Source organism: Varanus komodoensis, unplaced genomic scaffold (genome assembly GCF_004798865.1).
Source record: "Varanus komodoensis strain SLA01 unplaced genomic scaffold, ASM479886v1 scaffold56, whole genome shotgun sequence".
Taxonomy (NCBI): Eukaryota; Metazoa; Chordata; class Lepidosauria; order Squamata; family Varanidae; genus Varanus; species Varanus komodoensis.
Window position 1 is genome coordinate 4,603,659 of NW_025336169.1, and position 13,187 is coordinate 4,616,845.

General features: G+C 55.4%; 1 protein-coding gene across 1 annotated transcript in view; it reads right to left on the reverse strand.

The window, feature by feature from the left end:
* Positions 1 to 10,342, reverse strand: part of EMID1 (EMI domain containing 1) — a 64,222-nt gene extending 53,880 nt beyond the window's left edge. The window contains exon 1 of the mRNA XM_044448892.1: positions 10,194 to 10,342. Within this exon, the coding sequence (XP_044304827.1) occupies positions 10,194 to 10,342 (149 nt within the window). The remainder of the gene's footprint in view (positions 1 to 10,193) is intronic.
* Positions 10,343 to 13,187: the final 2,845 nt, after the last annotated feature.

Sequence of the window (13,187 nt, forward strand, 5' to 3'; positions counted from 1 at the left end):
GCAGTGCAGTCCACAAAGTGACTGCAAAACGGAATCTGGCCGAAAGAGCCGTGCGAACCTGCTTTTCACAGGGATGCCTTTAAAACCGCTGTCCCTCTGGATGGCTTCCGGTTTAAGCTGCCTTTCCCTGCTTCCTCGCATTTAAGGATGCAATCCCCCCAGACCAGCCCTCCCAAGTTGGTGCCCTCCAGATGTTTTGGGTGACAATTTCTATCAGCCCCAAATCAACATGGCCAATGGTTGGGGATGAAGGGTTGGGGGAATGCGACTATTAACAGTGTGGTATAGTGGTTAAGAGCTGGGACTGGGACTCAGAGGATCTGGGCTCGAGTCCCCGCTCAGCCATGGAGCCAACTGGGTGACTTTGGGCCAGTCACAGACTCTCAGCCCAACCTACCTCACAGGGTTGTTGTGGGGATAAGATGGAGGAGGAGAATGATGTAAGCTGCCTTGAGCTCTTTGTAGGAAAAAGGCAGGATATACATCGCAATATAAATAAATAAATACTTAAACATAAGCCCGACTGACCCAAGAGGGTCTATTTCATCATAAGCTTCGCATGATATACTTTGTAGGGATGGCAGAGAATGCATCCATCTGGCCTCTCCCTTGTGTGCACGTGAATGTTGTGTGAAGGGTTGTGCTGTGGCATATTGGAGGGGCCGTCGGGGTTCTTCCAAGTCCTTCTGAAGGGTTTGACCCCGTGCAGGTTGAAACAGAAAGGAAGCCCTACAGCTCCCAGCCGCCTTCTCCCTCTGAGATAAGTGTGGCCGAGGGAGGGGAAAGGCGGGGAGCTGAAGGCAATCTTCTGGCGAAACTCACTTGCGACTGTTCCCTGAACTTCTTGAACAATGTTGCGTCTGTTTTGCTCCCAGAGTGGGCAGAGAGCATGAGAAATCAGGCAAGACCCATCCAGAAGAGGCAGGAAGGGTTTCTCTCTCTCGCTCTCTTTTAAGCAGACGAACAACCGCTAATGACAGCACTTATTTTAAGACATAAACATTCCAAAAATGGTCATTCTGGGAGGAGGGAAAAAAGTTGTTCCTGACAAAGGCTTTACTGACTTGTGCGCGCGCTCGCTCGCTCGCTCTCTCACACACACAGCTCCCAGCCAACCCGATGCCCCTGCTGGCTGGGGATGATAGAACTTGCAGTCCAACACACCTGCAGGGCACTGTGTTGGGGAAGCCAGACACACCCAGATGAACCGCCTCTACTTAATTCCAGCTGAAGGCTTAATTTTCCTTCCTTGGCCTCAGCACAAGGCGGCTTAACAAAGACTAGGATTTGTTCCCCACACCTACAAACACACACAACCTCAGAGGCTCAGCAACCCAACAGGAGCTAATTGCGGAGCAGGGATCAAAGGCAAGGCTGCAGGGCCAAATCCAGCCGAGGAACATGCCCTGGAGCTCAGCCGAGCTGGGCGAGCCGCCACGGCCCCAGCGGTCCCTGCGCCGTGCCAGGAGGCACGAGAGGCACATGCAGCCCGGCACAGCCGTGATCAAGAAGGACCGCCGACCGGAGGGCTCCATCCACTCCCAAAGCAAGCGGCTGTGGCGGCTGTGGTCCTGAGTGGATTGGCCGTGGCCTGAGGGGTGCCCTTCACCCCCCCTGCCCCGAGCATCTTCCCCTGAAGCCCTGCAACACTGGCCTCTGCGTGGCAGCGCCTCGGGGAGAAGGAGCGGTTTTCCACTTGCCTGCCATTGCTCCCTTTAACTCAAGGATGGGCGAGTTCCAGTCTGCAAGGAAACAGCTCGGGTGCGAACCCACGGCTGGCAAATCCGCCCCAGAAATTTAGCCGTGCACTGGCAGCAGCAGATTCATGTTCCCAGGATGATGCCCATGCTCCTTATTTTGAAGAAAATTCAGCAGTGGGGGCCACTAAGCGATGCCACGGACTGAACCTGTGACTTTCTCTGCACCACCGAACTGAGGGGAAGAGTCCGCTCTCTTTCCACAATTGTACTGCTACATATTATACCCATTTCGCAGGTGAGGCTGGCGTCGCATGCAAGGCCTGGGGCTCTTCTGCCATTGTAAGCCATGCAGGCTGGGCACGTGCAGAACAGGGTCTGCTGGCAGCTGCAGCCGCCGGCCCAGGGGAGCCGTGTGCAGACAAGATGCCTGGCGTCTGCACACCAGGATTTCCAGATCTTGGGGTGGAGATTCCACAGATTAATGTGTTGGGAGAAGAAGTAATTTTCTCTTATGCACCCTGAATCCAGAGCCCATTCATTTCCATGCAACAGGCTCACAATAGGGCACTGCTTAAAAGAGGAGAAAAATGTTGCTTTATTGACATTCTCCATAGCATGCATCATTTTAGACATCTTTGTCATCATATATTTATTAATTTATGTGCCACCTGTTTTCTTACAATGAACTCAGAGCCACTGACATCCTTCTCTTCCTGCTGCTCTCATCTTATCCCTACAACAACAGCCCTGTGAGGTGGGCTGGGCTGAGAAACTGCCTAGCCCAAAGTCCCCCAGTTAGCTTCCCGGCTGAGCAGGGACTAGAACCTGGATCTCCGGGGTCCGAGTCCTGTGTTCTTTTCAACAAATTGTCCATGGTGAGACTGAGATCTATTTTTGCCCATTGAAACCACATCAGCACATGCATAAGCTTAGGGGATTCTGCTCCCAGTGCCAAATATATGCATTAGTTTGGAACTGCCTATGCTGAAACTCATGAGACACACTGTCACTCCATCTGTGCATCGGCCCTGCAAGGTTGGCTAAGCTGGGAGTGGCCGGCTGAGGGTCTCCCACTGAGCTCACGGAGCGATGAAGCCAGGACCCCCGGTCAGGCCCCGGTGACAACGCACTGGCTCCCTGCAGCACACGCCCCGGCTTAGCTTCTATTACGGAAGTGTTAAATAATTGCCAAGGGTTTAGAAGCGATCTGATTTCTTTCCTTCCTTCCTTTTCAATAATCCCTTCCTTTTAAAGAGGTTTTGAAACCAAATGTGACTGAGCTGTGCTTTCCTGGTAACGTGCTGCTGAGCTCCAATCCCACTGCCCTACAAGATAATTTTTCCTACCCCCCCCCCGCCACTCCCCGGAGACCCCCTGGGCTGGCCTGACTCAGTTCTGAGTACAGCGGAAACAAGAGCTGTGCGAGAGCCCCACTCCCAGCTCCTGACGAAGTCTGTGCAGGAGAAGCTCCTGGCGAGCCCATGCGCTGCAGGAGAGGCACCTTGCGGCAGCCGGAGTGCCTGAGCAGCATCCCGCATTAATTCAACCCACACGGGTGCTGGGCTGCAAAAGGAGCAGTCTGAGTGCAAAGATTTCACACGCGCACACTCAGAGGAGCGGAGGGGTTGCAAGCCCCCCAGCAGAACGAAGATGTTGAAGGCTGGTGAAGCTGCCTCCTCCCGGCCCAGCATGCCCCCTCCTCCAGCACTGGGGTGACCCCCCCCGCTAACATTCCTGTTGCTTCCTGGGCAGCACCAGCTGCATCCCACCAGCCCGCTGGAGCAGGGCCACGCCGTACCCCACACTGCGGTGGGCGCTCGAGTCCAGCACAAAAGCCTCTTTATGCCTCGCCTCCCCCCATAATCTGGCCTCTTTTGGGCCTGATGTGCCGGCCTGTGGGGGAGCGGCTGGCCGGCCTAGGGGGCTGGAGGGCCGGCCTCTGGAAGCGCTGTCGAGCACTCAGCACCGGGTGATGATCCCTGCCCACCGCAGGACGGGGGCCAGCGAGCGACCGAGCGAGCGAGCGGCGCAAAGCAAGAGCCTGCCACGAGGCGCCATGCTCTCTGCTCCCAGCTGTGCGACCTCCCCAGTCACGGTTCCCATGACGCTTGCAGGCAGACTGCCTAGTCTCGGGAGTCACGTCATCTGGCCCGGCCGGCTGCTGATGCTGCCGAAATGGATGGCCTCCCGGAGGCAGGATTTCCCAAAGAGACCCCGCCGCCGCCCTGCCCAGGAACATGCCGCTGCCCCGGGCGCTGACACAAGCGCGGCTGCATGAATCACGCACAGGTGTGTCCGCAGCCAGGAAGCTGAGCCAGTCGCACTGGCAGAGGGACGTCCCCTCCATGGGCTGCACACTCTCATCTGCAGAAAGAAATGCCAAGGCTGTGCCAGCAAAGCCCAGAGGGGGGCCGCTCCTGCCACTGAAGCCAAGCCACAGAGCTTTTCCGCCAGAGCACCCCTTTGCCCACCTGGTGCCGGCTCCATTGCAGCCCCAGGCCAGCTTTCTGGCAGCCCCCAGATGCAGAAATATAGAGCCATAAAACAGAGCGAGTCAGAAGGGGCCTCCTGGGCCATCTAGTCTGACCCCCAGCTCCAGCCAGCTCCACTCATGACATGCCTGCCGCTGCATGCTGGGCTACAATTCCCAGTCCCGGAGGGTTTCACACTGGGGAATGCCCTGGAGTTTCCCACCCTTAACGCACAGAGTGCAAACTGTTGACAGATGGCATGAAATAGCTGTGTGCGCATGCATGGACCAAACACGGATCCCTGCGCGTGCATGACTGAGTAGGCATCCTGCACACTTGACACATTAGCTATGGCAAGCACAAGTACAAAAGTGGAGTACCGACAGCAAACACCACAGCCACATAATGTGTGGCACAGCTACAGTTAAGGGAGAAAAGGGGGATGCCGACAGAAATAAGCCACTTTCTACTGCTGAAGCACTGCACAAGCTTCTGGGTTACACAGAGCTCGTCATCCAACTGAACAGCAGGAATTAATGATCCAGACTGAAGGGCTTCCTTTTAAAATCATGACTACACGTACTACTGTGACTTTACACAATGAAAGGGCAAGTTCTGGTCCCATCCAGAAAGTGCCACAAAGGAAGCTGGTGGCTGGGTCCCTGCAATCAGTGCAGGTTGCTTTGAAACCTACCCAGAACCCATGGCTTGTGGTAGAGTTCTGGGGCGGTTCGGAAGCCAAGCCCTGTGATGAACCTCAGCAGATCTGGATGACAGGACAACCTGCACACCGCAAGGTAATCAGACATACCTCCTGGTATACAACTGGCACACACGGTCGTACGCCACAAGACTTTCCCGGTGATTGTGCAAACCTGGCCATCAGAGGAGAGGAGGGGAAAGCTGAGAAGATGTGCCAACTGCACCAAGCACTCGTTGCATTCAGGGTATATGGTGCAGAGAGCTGTACTTTCGGCATTAGAGGATGTGTGGGCAAAAATCAGAGCGATGGCCCTGTGCATGCATTATGCATCCTGTTTGCCCTATGCAGGTGCTTCTGCTAACCATGACAATTCTGCGTTGCACCTTTCTAAGACAGCAGCAGGTGGAAAAGGGGTCTAAGGTGTCTTGCAGCAGAGCATGATGCATGCTGGGCCAGCATCATCTGGAAACTGACTGACGGGTGGGCACAGGTCTCTTGCAATGAGCTAATGAACCGACGTGGCGCATGGCTGCATTTGGGCTGCCCAGTTCGGAACGCAGCGTGGCCTCACCTGGGGTTTTGCCTCGGCCTGATTCATGCACTGCCCCCTCGCAGGGACCGGGCCGGCCCACCCGTTCTCCCCCCCGGTCACAAATGCCACGCCTATAATTAGAAACGGCCTTCCATTCAAAGAGGAGGAAACCGTGTGCTTCCTTTTCCTCCCAATTATGGCGAGGACGACTGCTCCCTCTTTCCAACCTGGAGCCAAAGGCTTTAGAGGCAGGCGCTCGCTTCACCCAGTGCCAGCCAATGGGCCTACAAAGCCCTTGGAAGGACCCTTGTGCTGGGATTCGCTCCACAAAAATACGAGTCACAAAGGAGCCTGGATTTTGCCTTGGGCTTCCACCAACATGGCAATTTAGTCTGTCCTAGAAGAATGAAAACAGGCTCGCTTTGGTAGATGAACAAGGCACTCCCAGCATCGCAAGCAAGCAAGCAAGCCCCAGTCACTGCCAGGGGGGCTCAATTTTCAGCCAGCCCCCTGCTGCTCTGCCTCTCCAGCCCGACCTGCAAGCGCATGGAGGGGATCATGCCTCCCTCAGGGCAGCAAGATGCTTTGATCAGCTCCCTTCAGCTTTTGAAAAGAACTGCAGCAGGCCAGGAGCTTGGGTTTTGATCAGTTGGCAACCTTCGTGCTTCTGATAGGACGGCCACCTTTTTTCTGGACAGAGAATCTGCTGTTTTCTGGATAGGGGAGCTGCCCAACCGCAGAAGGAAGAAACACTCAGCTTGGCCCACCTGGGTTGACAGTCTGGGCCTCTGGGAACACCCCTTCCAGCATTCCTGACCATTAAACGTGCCAACGGGGCTCACAGGAGCAGAATTCAAAAATGTCTGGCAGGACCGGCTCGCAGAAGGCAAGGCGCAGCCACACAGGAAGAAGCACTGTTTTTCGAGAAAGGACTCCAAGCATGAAGAGGAATACGGGGGAAGGGACAGAGGTTGGGGGGGGGGGGGGTTAAAAGAGGCTACACATGCAGAATATCTGCCTGGCATGCCACTATTAAATACATCAGGGACTCAATCCATTACCAAAAATTTTTTTAAAAGGCAGCAGGCCTGTGAGTAAAGATGGTCTCACAGGTGGATCCTCTCTGTATTCTGCTTGTGTAGCGCACGGGCAGCCAAGACTTTTCTTAGCCCAGGGGTGCAGTGATGGAAGACTCAATGCATCCACGACAGGAACAGAGAGGCCAGAAGAAATGAGGACTAGATGCATCACAGAATCATCGAATAGAAGACTTGGAAGGAGCCATGAAGGCCACTGGGTCCAGCCCCTGCTGTTGCAGGGACACCAGGCTGCATCAGATGGGGCCCTGCTGGAACATCAAGGCCATCCAGGCCAGGTCTGTGCTCCCGTGGGATCCCACCAGCAGGGTATCACCGTAATAACACCTCCTGCCCATGCTCCCCAGCAACGGGCTTACATGAGCACGATGCCTCCAAGAGAGTAAGCTAAGCAGCACAGCCTTCCTGCTCCTTTGGCGGAAACACATCCGCTCCGCCTGCAAAAAGGGGCCCATGAGGTTATTTCAGGGGTCGTGCGATTGCAGCCTCAAGAAGCAACCGAATTCTCACTTTTACAAATTATCCCTTTATTAACAGAAACTCTGGAAGCATTTTTGGGGTGGGCAAGACAGTCTGATTTTCAGAAGGCGTCCAAACGGTACTGAAAAGACGCTGTCTTTTGACTATCACAGAGCGGGAGCAAAAGTGGCTGCTCGCGGAAACAGCAAAGAGCCCTGCGGCACTTTGAACACATTTGTTCTGGCAAGGCCTGTCCTGGACCAAAGAGCACTTCATCAGATGCACGGAATGGCGAGCTGTCCGTTTGTCCTTCTGTCTATCAATCACAGAGAGATAGACTGAAAGAGAGACAGATGGTAAACGATAAATACAATACTGTAAAGGTAACAATCAGGAATAGGCCAATCAGAGGGTAATGGTATATAAGAAAAATAGATAATTATAACTGCATTGACACTTGGATGGATAGAAACCAATTACAGTGACCAATCAAAAGGAATGTTGCCAAACAGCCTGCCATCGGAAAGTTAATCCATGCGTGGGGATAAAAATCCAGAATCTCAATACAAGCCACAGGTCACTAGCCCTCATTCACACAAACCACCATACCACAGTGGCTTGTTTTAGTCTGTGGTACGTGCCAGCTACCATTTCCGTAACTACCCACCAAGGTGTGGCTTGGCTTGCTAGAGGGGAAACCAACCCTCAGATAACCCGACAACAGGCCATGGACTAATTTGATCTTGCAAACCAAGTCAGCTTCTTGATACATGTTAATTCAGGTGCAAGCCAGCCATATCAGTTCTGGCCATCCTGGATGGAAATGATGGGACTTGTAGTCCAACACATCTGGAAGGGTGAGGAACACTGTTTTGCAGTCATAATGTTCTTTCTGCTGAGTTTCACTAGAATTCCATGCAACAGTTTCCAAGCCTGCAAAGTGCAGAGAGCTCAGGGATGGGAGATAAAAGCGTACTTCAGAGCCTTAGATCACCTCTAATCTCCAAACACGTTTCAAAAATAGCGGTGGACAGAGTTTGTGGGCCAGATGGACAACCTCCAGCAGGCTGCATTCAGTGCACGGAGTCTCTATTCCACACCCAGGCAGTATTCACTGGCCATTGGCCAAGCTGCCACAGGCTGATAGGACTTGCAGTCTAAACAGCTAAAGGGCATCTGAATGGGGAAAGCCAGACTAAAACAACAAAAAGTCTCATGTCACTTGAATGATTGTGGGAGAAACTTTCATGGATTGGATGCCAATTTATCAGATGCATCTGTTATCTGCTGGCAGGGAACAGGGAAAACTGTTGCAACCCTCAGAACCATGCAATGCATGAACTCCAACGCACAATCAAGATATTTCCATGCCAAGGACAGACAGAGGGAAGCAGGCCTTTCCCAATTTTGACATGGTAATGTAGCTCTTGCAGGGGAGAGAAATTCCCAGGGCTTAAGGCACCTCAAGCTCCATTCCCACCATAAGCTCTTTAGATCGGAGGCAAGCTGCTCTTTCCCAGACGGGAAGAAGCCCAATTCCCCAGTTCTTTCGTGAAGGTCATGCTGCACACATTCAGACTGCTTGCCTTCTTTCTTCTCTCGCTCCATCCACACAACAACCTTGTAAGGTAAGCCCAAGGGCATAGTCCTGGCCACATTTAGACCAGGATAACTCCCATGACTTCCAACATTCTACAACCAGCAGGCGGGGAGCCGCTGGGCTTACTTCTCTTCAATCATGCATAAGGGAGCACCTTAAGTGGACTAGCTACTGCTCGTTTACACCTATCCAAGATGCCTTAGGGCTGATCGAGGATTTGATCTTGAAACAAGCACTTCATCTGTCACATAATCAGTGGCAAGCCTGAAATGAGAAGAGCATTTCCAAAAGCTGATTCCATGCACTAACCACTGGGCGATGCTAGTTACCTAAGGGAGGCATGACAGACAGGGCAGCCGCGCTTTCCACCTGCCACCTTTCACAGCTGCAGACACATAGCATGGCAGAGGGAAGTCAACCACTGCAGTGTCCCACATCGTTCTGCATTCCCATCTCCATGCCCAGAAAAGTTCCACTGGAATGGCTGCCTGCACAGAGCCTCCCTCCCCAAAAGGCACTTAGCTTTCCCAATGTGTTCCCAAGACAAATCTCTTACTCTGGGATTAATTCATCCTGACACTCAGCCCCGATCTCTGAGGGCCAATTCCGTAAAGGAGAATTACTATTCTTTAATTCACTGGATCGTAAGTATAAAGGCATGGCTAAAGTTTACACACAGATGAAGTCTTGCATTCAGGGCTAACTTATGGAACTCACTGCCATGGGATCCCATGACAACCACTATTTTAGGCAGTTTTCAAAAGTTTATACAAATTTCTGCTGGATGAATCTGTCCACTGCAATTCATTCAATCCAATGCTGTGTCAGCTACCCACTGCCAAAACTCTAATGGGGACATACATAATACAATAACAAACAATAAAAACCAGTGACAAAACTTTTTAAAAACCTTTATAAAGTGATTTTTTTAAAAAATGAGCTGCCAAAAGCATGGGGGAAATGATTTTAAAATGCAGCATGAAAGATATTCAAAACAAAGCAAGCAGAAGTTAAACATTCTTGCAAGCGGAGTCAGAAAATAAAAGGGCCTTTGCCTGGCATCAAAATGGCAAGACAGTGGTGCCAAGGGGGCCTCTCCGGGGAAAGCGTCCCACATCTGGGGACGGCCTGCAGATAAGGCACGCTTGCTATAACAGCTAAATAAAACTTGTACTTCAGAGGCCGCGAGTGGGTCGCGCGACGCATGAAACTCGCGTGGCCTCCAGATACTCCAGGGACAAATGACAGCGGGCGTCCCGGAGGCCCCTTAGCCACACGACGCTGGGCGCAAACACCCCTCGGCTGGACCCCGCAGAACTCGTGAGGAGACCGCAACTGCGGCTGCTTTTCCAGCCCGGGGCACCACAGCTCCCATCAGCCCCAGCGCCCGCGGCCCGTGCTCAGGGACGGCGACAGCCCTCCCCCAAAGCGCAATCCCCCGCACGTGCGGGCGGGAAAGGCCCTGCACTCACGCGCGGGGGCGCGGCGGGGCCCCCCTGCCCCGCGGAGCCAGCCGGGGACGGCGCCCTGCGCGAGTGGAGCCTCCCCGCTCAGGCGCAGGGTACCGGGGCAGAGCCTGGGGCTCCCGGGCGCCCCCGCGCCAGACGCGCCCCCTCCGCGCCCGCGCCTACCTGCGACTGGCGAACTGGAGCCCCGCGTGGCTCCAGGTGCCGCCGGCCCCGCCGGGCAGCCCGCAGCAGCAGCAGCCCCACAGCCAGAGCCAGAGCCGGAGCGCGGCTCGCAGGCCCCCGGGCCGGCCGCGCCCCCCCGCGCTCGCCATGCGCCTCCGCGGGCAGCCGCGCGCTGCCTCGGGGCCCCGGCGCCCAGGTCGCCGCGTCTCGCCGGCCGTGCCGAGGGACGCACGGCTCGGGGCAGCCTCGCCGAGAGCAGCCGGAGCGGCGGGAGAGCCCAGTCCGCGCTTGGCGAGGGGGCGGGCGGCGGGCGGGCTGGTGGCTCCGGGCCAGCGCAGCCGGAATAAATCCGCGCTTCAGCCGGAGGAGGGAGGCCGGGCGAGCGGCGCCGCGTGCTGCCAGCGAGCGGGGAGGCGGGCGGGGGCCGGGGGCCCAGCCGGCGCGCGGCCCCGAGTGGGCTGCGGGCGGGCGCCCCTCTCCTCGGCGGGGGCCCGGCTGCGAGCGCTCGAGGCGGCCCCAAGGGAGGGGCGCGCGCTCCCGGTGCCCAGGGGCCCAGTCCCTGCACGGGGCGCGGGCTGGGCCTCCCGTCGGGAAGCGTCCGCCCGGCTGCTGGGCCTGCCATCCCGCCTGCGGCTTGCTCCAGGTGCGCCGCCCGGCTGCCCTGCCCCCTCCGCGGGACTGAGAGCCCCCGACCAGCCGGGAGGCTTCGCAAGGGCGCTCCCGCTCCGCTCCGCTCGCCTCCCTTTCGTGCGCGCCTGCACGTTCGGGTCAAGCCCTGGAAAGGGCCCTTGCGCCTCTCGGCCTTGTGCGGCGGGAAAATGGATCACGCGCGCAGTCCTCGGTAGGCCCCCACCCCGTGCCTCTTGAAGACCGAGCCCTGGGGTTGTCTCCCTCTGGGGACACCGGGACCCGCCTTGGAGCTGGCCAGGCCACCCGCTTTCCTGGCCAAGTGCTTCAGCTCTCCAGGGTGTTGGGCAGGACATTTTTATGCCCAGCCTGGATTTGAGTCTGGGACCTTTGCATGCAAGCATAGCCTCGCTGCCCGAGCAACGGCCCCGTCCTGGTGAGGTGGGAGGGTGCCACAAAGAGCAAAGCATGGGGTGGCAGACAGCTGCTCAGAAGGGGCACCCCCTGGCAGGAGGATCCCCTGCACAAGTCCCATGGAACGGACCAGCAGCTTGCCAGAATGTGGCATCGCCTCTCTGTGTCTTCCCCAGGGCAGGGAGTGTTCATTTTTTTATGCCACTAAGTTTACAGCATTTGTGGGCTACCCCATAGTGCAGAGTTCTCTAGGTGGCTTACAGACAAAAACAATTTAGATGCCTAAGGGAATGTAATACCATAGGAGCCAAAGCAGCACCCAAGAGCAAACCAATCAAAGTGTAACCTCAGAATTAAAAACAAGGATTTTTAAATGGAGAGACCTAGAATACATAAGTTAATGAAAAGGCCCCAGTGAACAAAGGGTTTTCATCGGGCGCCAGAAAGATCACAGGGAGGGGTGCCAGGCAAGCTGCTTGGAAGGCTGGTCCACGGAACGGCTGTGCCACAGCTTCCCCTTATGCTTGCCTGCCTCACTTCTTTTTGTGAAGGTGCTGTGGGTAGGCCAAGGTTTGGATAATGTACGTGGGGAAAGGTGATCCTTCAGGTAACCTAGGGGGTCAAGTTGATTGAAGGTCTGAAAAGCTAAATATTTGAAATTGGGCCTGGAAATGGTGTAAGTGTTGGTAAGATGGTTAACTGCCCAGTCCCAGTAATCTAGCGTTTGTGCTTTGGACGAAGTGCAGTTTCCAAACCAAATGATGCACAAACTACAGCGTGGAGGAGGCCATCTTGAACAGAAGGGGGGGGTTGCAGAGCCCTCTTCTCTGCCCCACCTAGACTTTCTCCACTTACAGCCAGATTTAAGAGAGGGGTTTTAACCCTTTGACCTCCTGCAGTTCTGACTCAGATCTCTCCTCTTCCTCCTCCCTCCCTCCCTCCCTCCCTCCCTCTCTCTCTCACACACACACACACACACACACACATACGCACGCACGCACGCACGCATGCACGCGCCCACCCCTGCTGTTTGCATTGGAAATAAAGTTCTCATTTGCACCCCTGGAAGCTTTCCTAGCAATACAAATGCAAATAGCAGGCATGGCCCCCAGTCTTGCTCTGGACTGAAGCAAAGCCTGAAGCCCCCTCACTTCCCCAGCCACGTTCCTGATCCAAATTGGGTAAGGAGTCTCTGTTGTTTACTTCTTGAACACTGCAACTTATTATTATGGTTCTCTTTCTATTCTGCCACGCAGCCGAAGCTCCCTGGGGACTGACTTTTAAAAGAGGGGTTGGATGTGGCTGTGGGCAGAACGGACAAGCTCTCCCACTCCTCGGGGATGCTTGAGTCAGCACTGGCCCACGCCTGTGGGGAGGACTCGGGATTCGGGGCGTGCAGCAAGGGGCTGGTGCGCCAAGCATCCTTTGTGCCCAGTGTGCTCCAGGGACGGAGCAGTGCGTGGGATCAGCAACCCGCTTCCTAAGTGTGCATCACCCCGGGCAGCGCTGGAAACGGCGCACAGAGTCAGTCGTGGCAGCAGTAGAAAGAAGAGGCGGCGGCCCTGCAGAGATCCAGAGCTGCCTTGCTGTCTGCCAGAGTGGGGAACGGGCGGGGGGGGGAGCAGAAGCATGAGACGTGGGTGTCATGCACAGCAAGTGCTTGTTCCTGACATAGTCCTGTGCATAAGGAGGCAGGAGGCAGTCCTACCATGCTGGTTGCAGCATGCGGGGAATTTAGGACTTTTTCTGGGCAAATGTGCAGAATCCAGCCCCTAATCTGTTACTAGAGTATCTTTACTACCAGGTGAAGGAACTGGGAGGGTTTTCTGTGGGATTTCTGCTCATGTCTTGGAATGGGGCCTGCAGGGTCGCAGCACTCACTGTCTGGAACTCCCGGCAACTCCTGGAACTCCCAGCAGACACCACGCCTTCTACAGTCTCGGGGGACCCCTT